Source organism: Catharus ustulatus, chromosome 25, assembly GCF_009819885.2.
Source record: "Catharus ustulatus isolate bCatUst1 chromosome 25, bCatUst1.pri.v2, whole genome shotgun sequence".
Taxonomy (NCBI): Eukaryota; Metazoa; Chordata; class Aves; order Passeriformes; family Turdidae; genus Catharus; species Catharus ustulatus.
In genome coordinates, this window is record NC_046245.1 from 1,677,076 (window position 1) to 1,695,407 (window position 18,332).

General features: G+C 50.0%; 1 protein-coding gene across 4 annotated transcripts in view; it reads right to left on the minus strand.

The window, feature by feature from the left end:
- Positions 1 to 282: 282 nt before the first annotated feature.
- Positions 283 to 18,332, minus strand: part of SRGAP2 (SLIT-ROBO Rho GTPase activating protein 2) — a 98,991-nt gene continuing 80,941 nt past the window's right edge. For 3 of the 4 annotated variants that reach the window (XM_033080036.2, XM_033080034.2, XM_033080035.2), the window contains exons 17-23: positions 17,840 to 17,945; positions 16,887 to 17,111; positions 14,135 to 14,214; positions 9,088 to 9,268; positions 8,037 to 8,183; positions 5,595 to 5,922; positions 283 to 2,240 (exon numbers count right to left, since the gene is read on the minus strand). In XM_033080036.2, the coding sequence (XP_032935927.1) occupies positions 1,857 to 2,240; positions 5,595 to 5,922; positions 8,037 to 8,183; positions 9,088 to 9,268; positions 14,135 to 14,214; positions 16,887 to 17,111; positions 17,840 to 17,945 (1,451 nt within the window). In that variant the 3' untranslated portion in view covers positions 283 to 1,856. The other variant, XM_033080037.1, reaches the window with a different exon arrangement.

Sequence of the window (18,332 nt, forward strand, 5' to 3'; positions counted from 1 at the left end):
AGGAGTTCTCACCAAAACCTGCCCAGTGCTCCCCAGCTCCTGCATGGCCTTCCTTCAGGGCCCAGAGGAAGCTTTTTGGAAAGTCATTAATGGTGGAAAGTCATTAATTGTGGAAAGTCATTAATGGTGGAAAGTCATTAATTGTGGATTGATTGCTTCTGTAGAGGGGGGTTGTGCGTGTGGGAATGGACAGGGCTGCAGGGAGACCCTGCTCCGTTTTTCCAACATCCAAAAGGACATTTCAACATCCAAAAGGACATTCCAACATCCAAAAGGACATTCCAACATCCAAAAGGACATTTCAACATCCAAAAGGACATTTCAGCAACTCTTCTGTGTTTCTTCTTTTCTAAGTGCCAATTAAACTGATTTTGCAGTCACCAGGAACCCAAAGAATGAAAGGAAACTCATCTTGAACGGGTGAGAAAAATGATTTTTCTTCTCCTGTCCTGAATTCCTGATTGAATGGAAGCCTAAGAGGTGCAGCTTGTTTGAAATCCTGGAGAAGCTGAGCAACGAGGCGAGCTGAGGGTCAGCCAGTCTCCACTCCTAAGTGGCACAAGCCTTTTAATTATGGAATTAAATAAATGTGGGCACTGCAGAGAATTCCCAGGGGAGTACAAAAGAGTCCGTGGAGGCTGCTGGCTAGGGATAAATACAAATAATAGCAAAGAATTCATTCATTCACAGGTCAGGCCTGCAGGGAAGCCACTCAGAGGCCACTGTGCTGTCACACCCTGTCCCCAGCAGCGCTCCCTGCACTGCTCTATAAGAGCAGAGATCCCCAGGGCAGCTCCCAGAGGAGCACAGAGGGACAAGGCAGGGAGCTTGAGAACTCCTGAGAGAAGTTTTGGAGAAGTTTTTACAGTGCTTGGCGCTGGGATGGGGGTCAGGATCTGTCCTGAGCAATGGGCAAACCAGCAGAGTGTGTGTTGGGGATGGGCTCCCAGCAGAGGATGCTTGTTTTCAAAATTATTTCTTTTTTTTTTGTTTGTTTTTTTACATTCAGTCTCCCGAGAGCAAACACCACATCAGAGCCCAGGGGCTGAAAATGACACTGGAAACAAAAAAGCTGCTTTTAAATATGGGAGAGCCAAGGGGGAAAGCAGTGAGGATTGTCCATAAGCAACAACTGGGCTCTTTCTTGTGCTCCCAGAGCTCAGGAACGCGTTTGTTTACATTTGCACAGACACATCTTACGTAGAACTCCACAAAACCTACCAGTGTTCCAGGGTAAACTATTTTTTTCCATGACAACAAAAGCATGAGGCTGGATGGCCAAAGGCCCTGAGAGGGAGGAGTGGGGAGCAAACAAACAGAACCAGAGGATGTGATGGAAGTCGAGACAGACCCTAAACCACCGTGGCACCAGCGGGCGACGGAATAATAATAATTATAATAATAATAATGCACAAGAAATAGGCATGTCCAAGCTCCACGTAACCAGTGGCACCAAAACATGCAACAGACTAAAATCTATCCTATCGTTTCCCTGTGATAAATGAAACACAGAATACAGAAGTCACTACACCAGCATCCCAGAACAGGACACCACCAAATGTTCCTTCCAGCGGCCAAACACTCGAACGAGGCGTGGAAAGCAAAGTCCAGCTCATCCCTTGGTGCTTTCCTTCTCATCCCTTGGTGCTTTCCTGCTCATCCCTTGGTGTTTTCCTGCTCAGCTTCACAGTGGATCGTGGATTGTGGATGTGCCAAGCGTGGCAGGAGCTGTCCTGGGGACGTGGGACGAGGCTGCGGCCGCTCAGGAGCTCCCAGCAGCTCCCACCTTAAATAAAAAAAACCCCAAGGTCCTTAACAGAGTCCTCACGTGGAACAGCCGTGCCTGGAGAGCAGCATCACACAGTACAGGACTTGTCAGGGGGCTGCTGGGCTGCAGAGGAGGTGACCCCGGGGCTGGTGGCGCTGCTCTTGGGGAACACGGCCGGCTTGGGCCGCGTGGCCGGCGGCTTCACCTGCGGCGCCACCTTGACCGCCTTGACCGGCCTGAAGGTGCAGGGGATGTCCCCAGCAGTGCTGGCACTGCGCTGGAAGGGCGGCTCCGAGTCCTTGAGGAGCTGGGTGTGCAGGGGGCTGGAGGGCTCCGAGGTGGGGGCCACCACCGGGGATGTTTTGAGGGGCTCCAGCGTGTCCAGCACCACGTCGGGCGCATGCTTGACGCTGCTCTGCCGCTCCAGCTCCCGCAGCTCGTTCAGGGCTGAGTTCATGGTGGCTTCAATGTCCTGCAAGCACAGCAGAGGAGCCCGGTGAAGGAACAATCCAGACAAAAAACAGATTTTTTCAGCGTGTTTTTGGTTTTTAAACACACCAAGCTCAGGTCAAGGATCAAACCGTGCAGCATCCTGCAGCCAATAATCACTAAAATTTTCCAGCAATTGCTGGCGCTGCCTTGATGCTAATCTCACTGCTCCTGATGCTGCCCAGACTTCAAAGTAAACCCCCAAATTACAGCACTGAACAGAAACCAAAGCACTGGTGCCCATTGGTGCATTTATTTGGCACTGAGATTCAGGAGAGTAAATTCCTGAAGGGAGCACTGCTGGCTGATTCTGCCTGATGGGCCACACACTGAATGCTGAAATCCTCGTGGGCTCTTGCTGCCTCATTGGTTTTCCTGCTGAGCTGTTCCCAGAAATGTATTTCACAGGACTCAGAATTTTAGAAAACACAGAAGATGTCAGAAGCACGTGCAGAAACCTAAACTGGCACTTCTCCTTCCTCTTAAAAAGTATTACAGTTACTAAGAAATCAATCTAAAGAGAATTTCTGAGCTGAAAGCACAGGGTTTTTGTCTCAGGACCTGCTGGAGAGCCCGTGGTGCACAGAACTCCCTGGGGAGCAGGAGAGCTCAGCCTGGCTGTGACTCACACTTTTGGCTGCAGCTTTCCAGCTTCCTCAGAGCCTTTTCAGGGGGTGGGGAAGGTAAATCACTCAAGGAATGGTGGAAGAAAGCACAGGCAGAAATCTGACACCTCCCACTCTATCTTGAGGCCAGGCAGATTTTTGTTAAGAAGTTGGGGAAATATGTAAGATGGTTATTGGATGGTGTTTGAGCAGATACTACAGAGAAAAACACTGATTTAACACAGCTTGGGTTTTCCTCCCTCCTCTTTTTTATTTATTTTCCCCTCCTCTTTCCTTTTGTCCCCAGACTCTTCTCCAGTGAAACAATGGAGTGAAGGTTCTGGCAGGGAGAGGAGACAGAACAATTTCAGACAGAGCCTAATTGAAAAAACAAAGAATCTGATTTATATCAACCAAAGCCTGGGCAGGACAGGGAACCACGGAGACAACAGGAGCTGCACATTTCCACTGTGACAAATGGGCTCAAGGTGCTCAAAAATGGCAAAATACAAATTCCAGTAAAATCAGCCTGCTTTTATTTGGGCTGTGCTGTTCCATGTGCTTCCCATGCCACACCAAGACTGTGTTAAATCCACAATAAATACTTCATTTTTCTCATGTCTTGAGATTCTGATTGTTTAATTCTGTGCTGACAGCTTTGGAATCTGTGGCACTTTCTGAAATGGGGCTTTTTAGTGCTGAGATTAAATTCTGGGTAACAAAAGGGCCAAGTTTTTTCTGGAGGAAGGACCTGAGTGTTTATCTTCCCTCAGGAAAGCAGAGGATGAAAGGCCAGAGTGGGGCTGTGTCCTTAATTAAAATTAATTTTGCACTGAGACAACCACAGAATGCTTGGGGTTGGAAGGGACCTCTGGAGTCCAACCCACTGCCCAGGCAGGGTCACCTGGAGGTGACACAGGGACACATCCAGGCGAGTCTGGGGTGTTAAAAACCAGGTGGGGCAGTGATTATCTCTGTGGGTATCTCCTGTTAATGGGCCAGATGTTAAAAACCAGGTGGGGCAATGCTCTTTTCCTTTTCCACAACCCATCCTTAATGGGCCATTGAGTTCCAGTGCATGACTGATAAAATTCCATCATCCCACTGGGAGATGCTCCACCCAGGGGAGGAGCCAAGCCTTTCCTACCTAAATAAAAACTGAGATTTGGAACACCAAAGCTGCCTTTTCCCACCGGTTTCCAGAGGACAAGAGCTACCAGGATCACTCCCAGGATTTCTACAGGATCACTGCTTAAGAAAATCACTTTATCTGGGCTGATACCACCCCCCTAACCAGCAGGGTGTCAGGTTCTATTCTCATTCTGCCAGCGCTTTTTCTTTTGAACTGTTGCATGTACAGTAATTTCACCATTATACGCTGCACCATTTTGACTAAAATTTTGGTCCGAACCCAAAGTGCAGCTTATAATCAGGTGTGGTTTATATATGGACAGAGAATGAAAAGTTGCTGCTTTAGTTTGGAGGACAGGTGTCTGCTGAGAAAGGCAGGAGCTTCTCTTTGAAATGGAGAATGTAACCCCCCTCCCTCCAAATTATTATAATTTGGAAATCAAGGGGTTTTCAGGCAAAGATATGGGAATTAGGAATAACAGTTCTTTACTAGGGAAATTAAAATAGAAATACAGCACTACAAAGAACAAACCCCAAACCCTGACACAGTCAGAGTACAACCTGACACCCGTCAGGCAGGGTGTTGGCAGCAGTCCCATCCCGTGGTGGCTGCATCCTCCTGCAGTGACAGATGTGGCTCAGTTGGAGCAGTGCTCCTGTACAAGGTGCAGTTTCCCTCTGGAGCTCCAGTGGGGATGTGGAGAAATCCGGTTTTCCTCTGGAGTCCAGTGGAGAAAGGGGCTCCCTTAGTGCCCCAAAACCTCTGTTTTTATCTTGGTAAGAAATGTTGGGCTCTTCCCCCTGGCTGGAGCAACTCCCAATGGGATGCAGTAATTTTATCAGTGCCACAGTGGGACTCAATGGCCATGAGCAGAAAATGACTGGCTGGAGGAAGGATGGGTTGTGAAAAGATAAAGAACACTGCCCCAGCTGGTTTATAAACCATGGCCATGAACAGGAGATATCCCATGAGATAAAGAACACTGCCCCAGCTGGTTTATAAACCATGGCCATGAACAGGAGATATCCCATGAGATAAAGAACACTGCCCCAGCTGGTTTATAAACCATGGCCATGAACAGGAGATATCCCATGGAGATAAAGAACACTGCCCCAGCTGGTTTATAAACCATGGCCATGAACAGGAGATATCCCATGGAGATAAAGAACACTGCCCCAGCTGGTTTATAAACCATGGCCATGAACAGGAGATATCCCATGGGATAAAGAACAATGCCCCAGCTGGTTTCAATGGATGCCCATTAGCAGAATATCTCCCACAGAGATCAGGATCACTGCCCCACCCTCAACAGATGGTGATAGAACAGATACCTTTTATCACACTCTGTATTGTAACATGCAGCTTATAATCAGGTGCGGCTTATGTATGGACAAAAAAACAAAAAGTTGCTGAAACCCAGAAGTGCGGCTTATACTCAGTGCGGCTTATAATCGTGAAATTACTGTATTTTATTTTCCTCTTTCTTTTTTTTCCCTATTAAATTGTATTTCTGACTTCTCTCGCTGGTTTTAATTTCACACCCACCAGAGCCCCCCACACCCTGTGAGCCTCCTGAGGCTCCCCAGGAGCTGCTGCCCACCTGAGCAATGACCTCGGGGTCCACGGGCCGGTGGTTGTTGAAGCTCTTGGAGCGGCCGGCCGTGACAGCCTTGCGGATCTGCGGGCTGTCCATCCTGCTCTTGAGCGACGAGTGCCGGCTGATGGAATTGAGGCTGCCGTGGCCACTGATGGAGCATTTGTCTGGAACCTCCTTGGCAAGGCTTTGGCTCATAATGGGCTGAGATGAGGGCCTGGAACCGGCTATGGCTCCGGGGGAGGCTGGTTCTGCCAGGGAACTACCTAGGCCGTGGCTGTCACTTTGACGGAACGCTCTTCTGATGCTGCCTGACTCTGGTTTCTTTCTTTGCCTTCAGTCACAAAAGCAAAACAAGTCAATACAAGCAGGAACAGGGCTGGCATTTGAAGATATTCCCCCCAAAAAAACAACACACAGGACAATGGGAAGAGACACAGAGGTACCCAGATTACAAACAGACCCAGGGGGTTGAGGAGTGATTGCGGTACGGTGAAATAATTATAAATTATAAATCATTCCAGTTTCACGCTTCTAACAAGAAGGCTGAGTCCTGGCAGCTGTGCACATTCATAGCAAAACCAGAAAACTTGGGTGGAACGTGATTAACTTGGTCAAGAGGAGAAGAATTTATACTGGAACAAAAAAAAAACAAAAAAAAAAAGAAAAACCCTCCGTGCCATCGACAGGTTTTGATGATGTGTTTTTATTACATTCCAAGAGCAGAGCTACAATCTTTGACTGGAGGACACAGTATAAGTCTACTAAGCTCCTGGCCCAAGGCATCAAGTTATTATTTTCAGAGATCAGCAAGCAAAGACCCCCAGTTTGGGGTCAATGATCATTTCCAATGTTTGCTGGTGGTAAGAGATGGTTCTTTTTCATGGCTTTGGCAGGACCACAAGGCTTTATCTATGCAGGGCTACAGATAAACCAAAGGGATGATGTCAAATGGATGAACTGGTCCAAAGAATTTAGTTTCTACCCCAGCACCATGAGGTCTGACAGCACGATTCCACTCAAATCATGGCAAGGCCAATGCAGCAGAATACTTTATGCCATAGGTCTGAAGCTTGGCATCCATTATACAGGGAAGGATCCATTTATATATAGCACCAGCCCCATGAATAACTGCAAGAAAGTGTTAACTCCAGTAGGATTTTGGCATCCAAATAATAATTCAGTGGGTGGCACAACTGTCATTGCGAAACCATCTGATTTAATTTTGCTCAAGTCTGTTCACACATAGGTCAGAAGATTCATTCCTAAAGAAAAAACAACAAAATGAGTCTTATGCTACTTATTGCTAAATATCAGGTTCCCTAGTAAAGGGGGAAAAAACCCCAAAAACTGGAGTGGACATTCCCCAGGCTTCTGAAAACCACAAGACACAACTCTAGCAAGGCCAGCAGGAGGGGAAGCTCCAGCCCAGGGCTGTCACTACACAAATCTCTCCACAACTGGCAGAATGGCCACTCCAGAGGCTCAGACAGCAAATATCACAAAAGAAAGCCCAGAGCCCAAGCTGATGCAGATTAACTCAGCTTCCCAGATATCAGTGGAGCTCTGCTGAATCCCATCAGGAAGGCCATGAGCAGGGTCCAAACCTTTTAAAAGGATGCTTTTGTGCTAATGCCTTTATAGACTAGATTGTGTTAAATTAACTGAAGGTTTAGAACATCCCCTCCCATCAAACTGTCATTATCACATAATACCCTGCACACTGCAGAGGGGTGGGGGTTTTAACATGAAGGAAATAATCAGAAATACACGGGGGATAAGCCTGTCTAGAAAAATTATTTAACAGATCATGGAATTTAGTCTGCTACTAGCTTGATTTTCCAGCTTTTTATTATGTTGAGTGTTGGCTAAAGCAACAATTTCTGGTGGAGGAGGCAAGGTTAGAGCAACAGGGGGTTGTGCTGTTCCACTGCAAGCATATGGTTAGTAACCCGAGGTGAGCAGGGCTGCAGAAACAAAGGCAGTGCCAGATGGTGGGACTGCAGGTATGGCATTTATCACAAACTGGGACACAGCTTCCTGCAGGAACTGTCCCCCCACCCCAGCAAACAGGACGTGGTCGATGTGGGGGAGACGTGACAGATCACAGAACACGAGGAGGGATGGGGACAACGACACGAGAGCTCATCCCACACTGCCCTCCCTTCCTCTGCCTGCTCAGCACATCAAACAGGGCTGGGGGGAAAAAAAAAATAAAATATTTGGGATAACAGGACCAGATGGCACCTTGGAGACAGGGAAGAGAAGCCAGTGGGGTTTCAATGAGTGACAGAGAGGGGACAGCAAAATGTGAGTGAGTTAAAAGAGGGGCAAGCAGAGAGGAATGGGCAGTGCTGTTAATGAACCTTTCTCAGGGAAGGAAGCATTTCACTGCACTCATCACCAAGCTCTGGACAGGCAGGGAAAACAATGCAAGGCTGCTCTTACTTGTTGATGTTTGCAAGGTAAATATCTGCGACGTGGCCCCCGCTCGGGCAGCTGGCACCAGCTCTGGCTGTCACTTTTTCCTCCGGTGGCTCAGAATTTATTTCTATTTCTGACTTCGGGCTGGACCTTTCCGACATCCCATCCTCACTAGGAAGGAGGAGGGGAGGGTGTCACAAGCACAGCAGGAACAGCAGGATTTCCAGCACAGCACTGGGCAAATCTACACGGGGTGAGGGTCTGGGGAATCACCACAGCTCCTTCCATCACTGAATGGTTTGATGGAAGTGACTGAAATCACCTTGTTCCACCCCTCTGCCAGGGCAGGGACATCCCTGCTGTCCCAGGCTGCTCCAAGCCCCGTCCAGCCTGGCCTTGGACACTTCCAAGGACCCACAGGACACTCCCAGGGATCCACAGGACACTTCCAGAGATCCACTGGACAATTCCAGGGACCCACAGGATAATTCCAAGGACCCACAGGACACTCCCAGGGACCCACAGGACACTCCCAGGGATCTATAGGACACTTCCAGGGACCCACAGGACACTCCCAGGGATCTACAGGACATTTCCAAGGACCCACAGGACATTTGCAGGGATCTACAGGACACTTCCAGGGATCCCCAGGACATTTCTAGGGATCTACAGGACACTTCCAGGGACCCCCAGGACACTTCCAGGGAGCCACAGGACACTTCCAAGGACCCACAGGACATTTGCAGGGATCTACAGGACACTCCCAGGGACGCACAGGACACTTCCAAGGACCCCCAGGACACTCCCAGGGACCCACAGGACATTTCCAGGGACCCACAGCTTCTCAGTGCATTCTGTGCCATGGCTCCCCCACCCTCCCAGGGCACAATTCCTCCCCACACTAACATCACCCAGTCCAATCCTTCCCTCCTGCATCCCAATTCCCCCTTATGGAAAACCCCCCTCCTCCATCAACCACCACAACACCTCCTCCACCCCTCAGAGCTGTGTGCACAGCTGAACTCCCCCCTGTGTGAGGCCCCCCAGGTGCCCTGGGGGTGCAGGGGTGACCTACGTGTCCTGCACCACGATGTACTGGTGGGGGATGAGCCCGTCGATGCCGTTGTGCCGTCCCTCCCACCAGTCGTCCGAGGCTCGCTGGTACAGCAGCAGGGAGGCTCCTTTCTTGAAGGACAGCTCCCGTGCAGTCCTGCCCAGGTAGTCAAACTTGGCTATGGCCTCGATGGGCTCACACTCTAGGGGATGGAAAGGGACAAACAACAATTCACTGAACACCTGGTAACATGAGCAGAGCATGGAGAGGGCAAAGTGCTCCTTCTGCACACAGGGTGGGAAGCAGAACATTCACAGGGGATCCCTAAACTTAAGGATGTTGCACTTTCATCCTTTACCTCATGTGGGAACTCAAGACATCCCTCAGGCTTCCCTGAACAGCTCAAGACCCAGGGAGGGGGCTCAGGAACCTCACCAGCCCCTGTGCCTTGGATTTCTCTCCCTGGGAAAAATTACCACCTTTACATGAAGAATTACACTCTACTTATTTTTTGTGACTTGTAAGTTAGATTATTATAAGGTGAAAAAGTAAGTTTTCAGGATTATTTATAATAAGGGTCTGGGGTCAATATGGAGCAATCTGGACATGTTCTGTCCTTTCTCCTTCTTCCTGCACCCATCTTTTGGGTGATGTTGGCACTTTTAGATTGGTTTAGAGCAGAACCAGACTGTACAATGTAAGTGATAGGTATTGGAAGATAATTGTAAATAATGTTTATGTAGTTTATAGTATAAAAAGATAATCCCACCCAGGGTGGGCAGTGCCTGGGGCTGAGCTGGGAACGGACCTGGGCTGGGCAGGGAAAGAACTTTGAGATGAGATAAAATAAACAACTCTGGGAACAACAGGAGAGTCTCCTGACTCTTTCTGGTGCTGGGGCTGGGACACAGAGACTCTAAAACAACCCAGAGATTCTAAAACAACACAGAGACTCTAAAACAGCACAGGTGGGCTCAGGTTCAACAGAGAGTCCAGACCACAACCTCATCCCTACATGGAGGCACATTTGTATTTTTCAAGCCTTGAATCCCCTCACAGTAATTCAAGCCAACAATGATGGAAGTGGCAAGGGCAGAATTAGGGGTTGCATTAAAATCAAAAGGGTTTCATCAAAATCAAAAGGCTCACACTCCAGGAGACAGAAGGAAATAAGTCACAGTGCACTGAACACCTGGGCTCAGGTGAGCAGTCAGTTTACATGTGCCACAAACCAGAGAATGGGAGGACAAAGTGTTCTTAAGGCAGCAGAATTCAGAGGGGAACCCCAAAATTGAAGGATGTTGCATTTTCATCCTTTACCTCATCCCTACATGGAGGCACATTTGTATTTTCCAAGCCCTAACCCCCCTCAGAGCAATCCAAGCCAACGATGATGGAAGTGGCAAGGGCAGAATTAGGGGTTCATTAAAAATTAAGGGTTCCTTCCCTCTTAAGGCAGCAGAATTCTGAGGGGAACCCCAAAATTGAAGGATGTTGCCGTTTCATCCTTTACCTCACAGAGGGCACATTTGTATTTTCCAAGCCCTAACCCCCCTCAGAGCAATCCAAGCCAACAATGATGGAAGTGGCAAGGGCAGAATTAGGGGCTCATTAAAAGCAGAAGGGTTTCAGAGGTGGGAAGCAATCAGGAACATTCCAGACAAAAATCTGCCCGTGGTTCTGTTCCTTAAATCAGCTGAAGTGAAAGCCCTGGGCAGGCAGGGGAGGGAAACATCCTCTCATTCCCAGCTGCTCCAGAAATAAAGCAGCTATTCAGAAGGAAATTTCTGCTGCCTGTGAGGCTCACCTGACCCAGGGGAGCAGAACTGTGGCACGGTGGGAGGCCCTGCTATTCCTCCATGGAAGCAAAGGAAAACATCCTGCAGAGCTGGGCTTGCTGAGGACACAGAGCTGCTCCCTGGGCTGCTCTGTGCCCACCCCTGCAAAGCTCACAAGGAGCTCCAGCCATGCCCTGCCACTAATCCAGGCCCCTGCAGGGCTCTGGGATTATACACAGGCACAATAAGGGCATTTAAGACACTCAGGAAAATCAATGTGGAATTCCTGTGGATTATTTTTTAAGGCTCTGAAAAGAATCTGGAGTGTGAATGTGTATTAAGGCAGCTCCTGGTTGTGGGCAGGGATCAGGGGGATGGAGATGAGCTCAACCACACAGCCCCAGTGGGCTCCCTCTAATTACTTTAAAGGAGCTTTAATGCAGCCAAGCAATCCATGGAAATTGAGTTCTTTCCTGCAGAAAGAGATTTGTGGTTCCTCTCCCCTGATCAAAGAGAGATCTGCTTCTCCACACAGAGATCTCTGCACCACAGGAAGCTTCCACACAGCAAGAGAAAAATAAAATGGGCTGGAAAGCCAAAGGTGAGGCACAGATTTTGCAGTTTTTCCTTGGGACAGGGTGTGCTCTGAACTGGAGCTGCCTGCAGGCTGCAAGGTGGCACCAGGGCTTGAGAAAATGATGCTGTAAATGCATCTGGAGCTGCTCAGCCAGGCTGAGGGGGCACAGCAGAAAAATCTCCCCCAAAATTACCCAGTACTGAGTGACCAAGGGCAGTCAGCAACAGGATCTGAGATCCACCCCACCAACCCCCCCATCACAAACCTGAGAGCTCAGAGCTCTCTCAGAGCCCCCATTCCAGACTCACACAAATCCCATTTATCACTCTGGGGTTTAGAAAGGAGGGAAAAGCCTGGCCTGTGCTGGCAGCTTGTGGCTCTCTGGGTTTGGCTCCTGCCAGCCTGTCCCAACAGCACCAAACCCCAACAATTCTGGTTTTGGTGTCCCCCTGCAGTGGGGCAGGGGATGGAGTGTGGCTTGGTGAATTCCATCTGCTTCATTAACAAGTGTTTATTGTTCCAGATGAGCCTGGCACTCAGGTTTCTTATGTTTCCAATTTGCTTCTTAGGACTCTGGCTTTTCTCCAGAGGACTGATTTTAGACTTTAATTTCCAGTAGCTTTTTTCCTACTTACACTTATGCTCAGAGAAGAAAACTGTGTGAATGAAGAGCAGAAAGGCTAAGCCAAACAATTCCCCCTGCCAGTCTGACAGCTTGGGCAGACAAGCAGCAGATTAAAACATTTCCACTGGTATTTATAATTTAACCAACACACAATCTGCTTGTCTTTCAGCACTTGTGACCTCTCCTACCTGTGTCAGATCAGCTCAGGGAGGCTGATGAGCTGCACAGATGCTCTGCCAAACACGACCTCTCCCCTCACCCCAAAATTCCTTCCTGCAGTGGGGGTGGCAGTGGGGACAGCTTTACTTTGGGAACATTAACCCCAGCCTCCCCAAAGAGCTGCAGGAGTTTGGTCCCATCTGAAGGAGGGAAAAGCCCCAGGAAGCTCCAGGGTGGAGCTGAAGCTGGGGTGTGACCAGGGTGTGACACTGCACAGCCCAATTAGCAGGAGACTCCTTAATTAACCACACAAGAGACAGCCCCAGCTGCCTCCTCTGCCTCAGGGCCAAGTGCTGCCTCCCAAAAGCTTCCTATGGAATATTCCACCGAGGTGCAGGACTCCATCCAAATCCCCTCCCAGCTTCACCTTGCTCAGGGCCCCACACAGCCCAGCTCCAGAGGCTGCAGAGCAGTGTCCTTCTCTCATCTCTGCCCTCCAAAAAATCTAAAAACCCCAGCCACAAGCAGCCCAAGTTCACAGCAGGCTGCAGCTCTGTCCCAGGACTCACAGCTGGGGGATGAGGGGGCCTGTCCTTCCTCACAGCTCTTAAATTGCTCCTTCTCACAGATCCAAGCTCTCAGACACATTTCCATGCATTTTTCAGAGCTCCCACTTGTCAAACAGAGCAGTCTGTTCAAGGCAGGGAAGTGATGCTGTGTTTCATTCCCCAAGGCTCTGTGCTTTCCTCAATTCTGCAGAGGAGTGCCAGTGCCAGCCCTTGCTGAGGAAAAAGTGATTTCTTTCCTTTTCTCCTTCCTCCCTTTTCCTCTCCTTTTTCCTTTTTCCTTTCTCCTCTCCTTTTTCCCTTTCTCCTTTCTCCTCTCCTTTTTCCCTTTCTCCTTTCTCCTCTCCTTTTTCCCTTTCTCCTTTCTCCTCTCCTTTTTCCCTTTCTCCTTTCTCCTCTCCTTTTTCCTTTCTCCTCTCCTTTTTCCTTTCTCCTCTCCTTTTTCCTTTCTCCTCTCCTTTTTCCTTTCCTTTTTCCTCTCCTTTTTCCTTTCTCCTCTCCTTTTTCCTTTCCTTTCCCTGGTGTGGGAACACCAGAGGGTCACAGAGAATGGCTCAGGCTGGGACAGACCTGCAGGATCAGTGAGCTGTGAGCCCAGTGGGAGCCAGGGATGCCAGGGATGGGTTTGTGGAGCAGCTGCTGCAGCACAGGAGCACCTGGCAGGGCCACTGAGCAAATTCCTGAAGGCCAGCTCAGAAAGGAGGATGCCAAATTTGAAGGGAATTCTGCTTCCCACCTCTGCAATGAGCCCAGAAGTTCCACAGCTGCCAAGGCTCTGAACTCAGGAACAAACCCAGGTCCTGCCCTGGTGCTCAGCCTGCTCAGGGTGCCAGGGATCATCATCATCCATCCTTGCTCTGCTCTGGATGCTCCCCATCCCAGCAGGAGGCTCTGGATGTGTCAGGGACACTCACAACTGCAGGGTCACCCTTTCCTTTGGGAAATATCCTGGAATTCTCAGCCTTGGTGCCTCTTTTCACTGATCAGACATGAAATGGAACTGAGCTTCCTTAAGGAAATCCAGAAATGGTCTCTGAGAGAGGCCCTGAGGATTCTCTGCTCTCAGTGGAGGACAAGCAGGTTTGGGGTTTGTTTTGCTTGAAGGGCTGAGGCTTTGAGCATGGAAATGCCTGGCACAGGCAGAGGGGACTGGGAGGGGACACAAACACATCCAGCCTCCTGCTGACACTCCAGGAAAAGATGGGACACTGCAAAACTCTGAGTTAACTCCAGAGAGTCCCACTGATCCCACACCTTTATCCTTCCTGTGACAATGCTCTGATTTAAACTTTATTTTAAGCAGGCCCAGCCAGCCCTGCCTCCCCCAGGCAGGCTGCCCCAGTTCCCCCAGTACAGCCCCTACCATCGTCACTGGTGTGGTGCTCAGCTGTGACATCCTGCACCGAATCCTCTGCCAGGGCTCTCTCTCCGTGGGGGCTCTCACTGCAACACAAGGAAACAGCTTCAGCTGCTGGGAACTCACATCCCTGGTGGCCAACGAGCAGGCAGGACTGGGAGCAGCCTGGAAAGGCAATCAGAACTGGGAACATGCTGGAAAGCAATCAGATGTAACTGGGAATCCCCACCAGGAGTCAGGGCTTGGGTTCTGCTGCTGCAGACAATTTGTGGATTCCTCTGCACGTGCTGAAATTGCTGTGGGTAAAAAAAATCAAATCCTTGTTTGATCAGCCAAAGCAAACATCTTGGTGACCCCTTCTGAGTGCTGTCAGCAAAGTCCAGCCTCACATCTCCCAGCCTGGAGCTCTGGAGATGCTGAGCACTCAGGCAGCAGTGCCAGGCTGGGTCCAGCTCCTCCCTGCCCTGCCAGGATGATTCCCTTGGCTGCATTCTCCATTGCTCTAATTAGCTCATTAGATGGCTGATGACAAAGCTGCAACTTCCTGGGGGAAATCCTTCCTGGATTTATGATGATATTTCCAGGTCTGTGTTTGTCATCTCCCTCCATCCCTTTTATCACCATCTTAAATGTCCCATTCATTCCTCTCAACAACTCCCACAGCCCAATTAGCTGCCTGTAAATAAAGATTCCAGAGCACCTGAACTACCAAGAGGGCTCATTTATGTCTGGCATGAGGGAAAGCTTTGGAAGGATCAACAGACAACAAGTGGCAACCCAAGGTTATGTTTTTGTAAGAAGCTCCACGAGCAGCTCCCTCTGGACAGGAGCAGAAAGGAAACTGGAAGAGGATCCACTGCCTCTCCCAAGCAGCTCCACAGAGGTGCTGCCAGCTGGCAGCCCTGCCTGCTCCTCCCAGGAGGAAAAACAGGGCTAAAAACCAGTGCTTGCTCTTCATCTTCCACCACAGAACTCCTCTGCTGCCTTCTCACACTGCTGCTCCTTAAAGGGGATTTTTAGTAATTTCATCCCTCATTTCGGCCCTGCAATGGTTAAAAGAAGTGATGACGGTTGGACAGTGCTCTCCCCCTGGCAATCCACCTCCTGTGCTCTTGGAAACACGAGGAAAACAGAAAAAGGAGCAGGGGTGAAATGTCTGAGCAGCTCCGGCGTCTCCTTCTGCTTAATCCGCAGGACACCGGGCTGCCCAGCATCCCCCTCAGCACTGAACCTTCCCCATCCTCTGCAAGGCCTTTGTGCTCCTTAATAAACTTTACAGAAGCCTCTGAAGCCAGCTGGAGGCCCCAGGAGGAAGCAGCACCGAGGGCTAAAGTTTCACCCAGACTGTGAAGTCATGTCGAGCTCAGCCAAGCCCCGCGCAGAGCCCACGTGCCTGTCCCCTGCCAGGCCTCCTGAAAAGCAGCATTTTCCACCAAAATCCTCTCCCTGCTGCTGCCTGAGCCCTGCCTGGTGCTGCTGGTGTCACCCTGAAGGTGGGGAGGAATTGGCAGCAGCTCTGATCTCTGGGGCAGGAGATGAGGAAGGGTTTGGGTTGTGCCAGGATGGATTTTTGGGAAAGGTTCTTCTCCCACAGGGGGTGGGCACTGGAAAAGGTTCCAGGAGCAATCCCAGGGGGGGATTTTGGGGTGTCTGTGCAGGGCCAGGGGCTGGAGCCATCATCCTTGTGGGTTCTTGCAGCTCCTGACTCATCCATCCCTTATCTCCCTCCCTGACATCACCCCCAGCACATTCTGTGCATTGACACCCCCACTTTTATTCCCTTCACCTCATGGGACAAAACCTCTTCACGTCCAAATTATGTGTTTCCTGAAGGCCATAAGTATTATTTTTTTTTTCCTGCAATTCCTTCATATCTAACATCAGCTAAAAACATCAGAGAGAGGGGTGAAATTAAGAGAATTTCCAAAAGGTTTTGGCAAGTCCTGTGCACACAGCAGTGAGTTTGGAGGAGCCTCTGAAGGAGGAGTGATCCCACAGCTCTGAGACAAGCCAGGGAAACAAGGCTTGCTCTGTCACCACAGTGACTTCATGTAAAAAAACCCATTTATTTCAGAGCACGACAGGAATCCTGGCCATTGCTGTGAGGCTGGAGGAGAGCAGGAGCCATGGGGGGAGAAGTGGGACACAAATGAACATTGCTGATCCTCAGAGGGAGCACAGCAGAGCCCTCCTTTCCTTCCCCCCCAGATGACAGGAGCTGCTCTGCCTGAATTGCTTCCAGATGTGCTCTCAGCCTGAGCACGTGGCCGGGGCTCTGCAGCTCCAGGCTGATGGAAATGGGGATTCTGCATTCCTGCCTCTTCCCTCCCCCTCCACAATTCAACTGTGCCACAGCCTTGGAGGTTCAGCTGCAAGTGACCCCTGTGTCTGAAGCAAAGGCACTCCAGACAGGCAGGGAGAAAGGGAAAAAGCAGGGAAAAAAAAATAAAAAAAGGACACAAAACAACGGAAAGAGATTGATTTTGGCAGCTACCAAAGCAGAACATCCAAGAAAATCCCTCCACAACCTTGCCCTTCAAGATAAGTGAGTGAGGTTTGACAACTGAACAGCTACTTTATACCAGCTTATTTCTTTTAAGCTGATGGCTCTCCAGAGAAACCAGAGCCATCTTTGCTGCTAAAAAACAGATTTTTGAGAGGCTGGGCCAGATGCTGCAATCCCAAATTAGCCAACACAACTGCAGCATCCTAATCCATGGATAAACACCCAGCCATGGCTCTGCTCTGAGCATCTCACCAGTAATCCTCTGTGTTTCCACCTCTGCTGTAGACAGGGCCCTCCAGCTCCCTGGCCCCTGGGAAGATGTTCTCGTGCTGGATGATGATGGTTTTGATCAGCTCATTGACATGGGCCTGGCAGGACACCTGGTCATGGCCCTCGGGCACTGACATCAGCGTGGGCCCAAAGCAGATGGCCAGGTTGTAGGGATCCATCATGTTCTCTTCACTGAACTGAGATAAACTGCAAAAAAAAAACAGAGGTGGGGAGGAGGGTGAGAAGCAGAAATCACCATCATCATCCTCATCATCACCATTATCCTCATCCTCACCATCATCCTCATCCTCATTATCACTGTTATCCTCCTCATCATCATCATCCTCATCATCACCATTATCCTCATCATCACCATTATCCTCATCATCACCATTATCCTCCTCATCATCATCCTCATCCTCACCATCCCCTGCTCAGCACACACAGCTGAGCTCAGCTTTGCTTTGGCCTTTCTGGGACACAAATGTTCTGGATCCAGGTGAAAAGTGAGACACTGATGGAATTCACTGAGGGAATTTACTCCTGCAAAGGGAGTTTGAAAGCTCTGGGTGCTGACTTTAATATTAGATTTTATTTCTTCCTGCAAAGGGAGTTTGAAAGCTCTGGGTGCTGACTTTAATATTAGATTTTATTTCTTCTCTGTTTTTGCTGCTCAGACCCCACCTGCAGCCCAGCTCAAGACCAGGGTTACAGCAGGACCTCCCTGCTATGGATTTAAACTAAAGAGAGGAGGTTAAATGAGATATTAGGAATAAATTCCCCCTGTGAGGGTGTGCAGGGCTGCTGGGGCTGCCCCTGGATCCCTGGCCAGGCTGGACAGGAGCAGCCTGGGATGGAGGAAGATCCCTGCCCTGCCCATCCTCAGCAATTCCACCTTCATCCCAGGCCCTGCAGCTGCTCCCAGGGGTACTCACTGATTGAGGAAGGCAAAGAGGTATCTCATGACAATCAGGGTGCTCTTGGGCAGGTTCAGCAGCACCTTCCGCACGTGCAGCGCTCGCTCCTGCAGATTGTCCATGGCTGCAGGGACAGAGAGCAGCAGGGTCAGCCCAGCCCAGTGCCACCAGTGCCACCACTGCCCCCTGCTCTGCAGAGCACCAGCAGGATGGGATCTGGCTGCAGAAAAAATCCCTGGACAAGTGGGAGGCTCCCTGGGAGCTCTGGATGTCACCTGGCTCCTCCAGGGGTGTGTGAGGAGTGTGGAACCCTCAAACTGAGAGGGTTAAAGGTGACAGAGGGCTCTGTGTGCAGAGTTAAAGGTGACAGAGGGCTCTGTGTGCAGAGTTAAAGGTGACAGAGGGCTCTGTGTGCAGCCCCTCTGAGGAAGATGGGGGCAGCACAAACCAGCTCAGGAGGGAGAGCTCACTTGGGGGGAAAAGAGGATTTTGTTTCTGCACATAACACAAA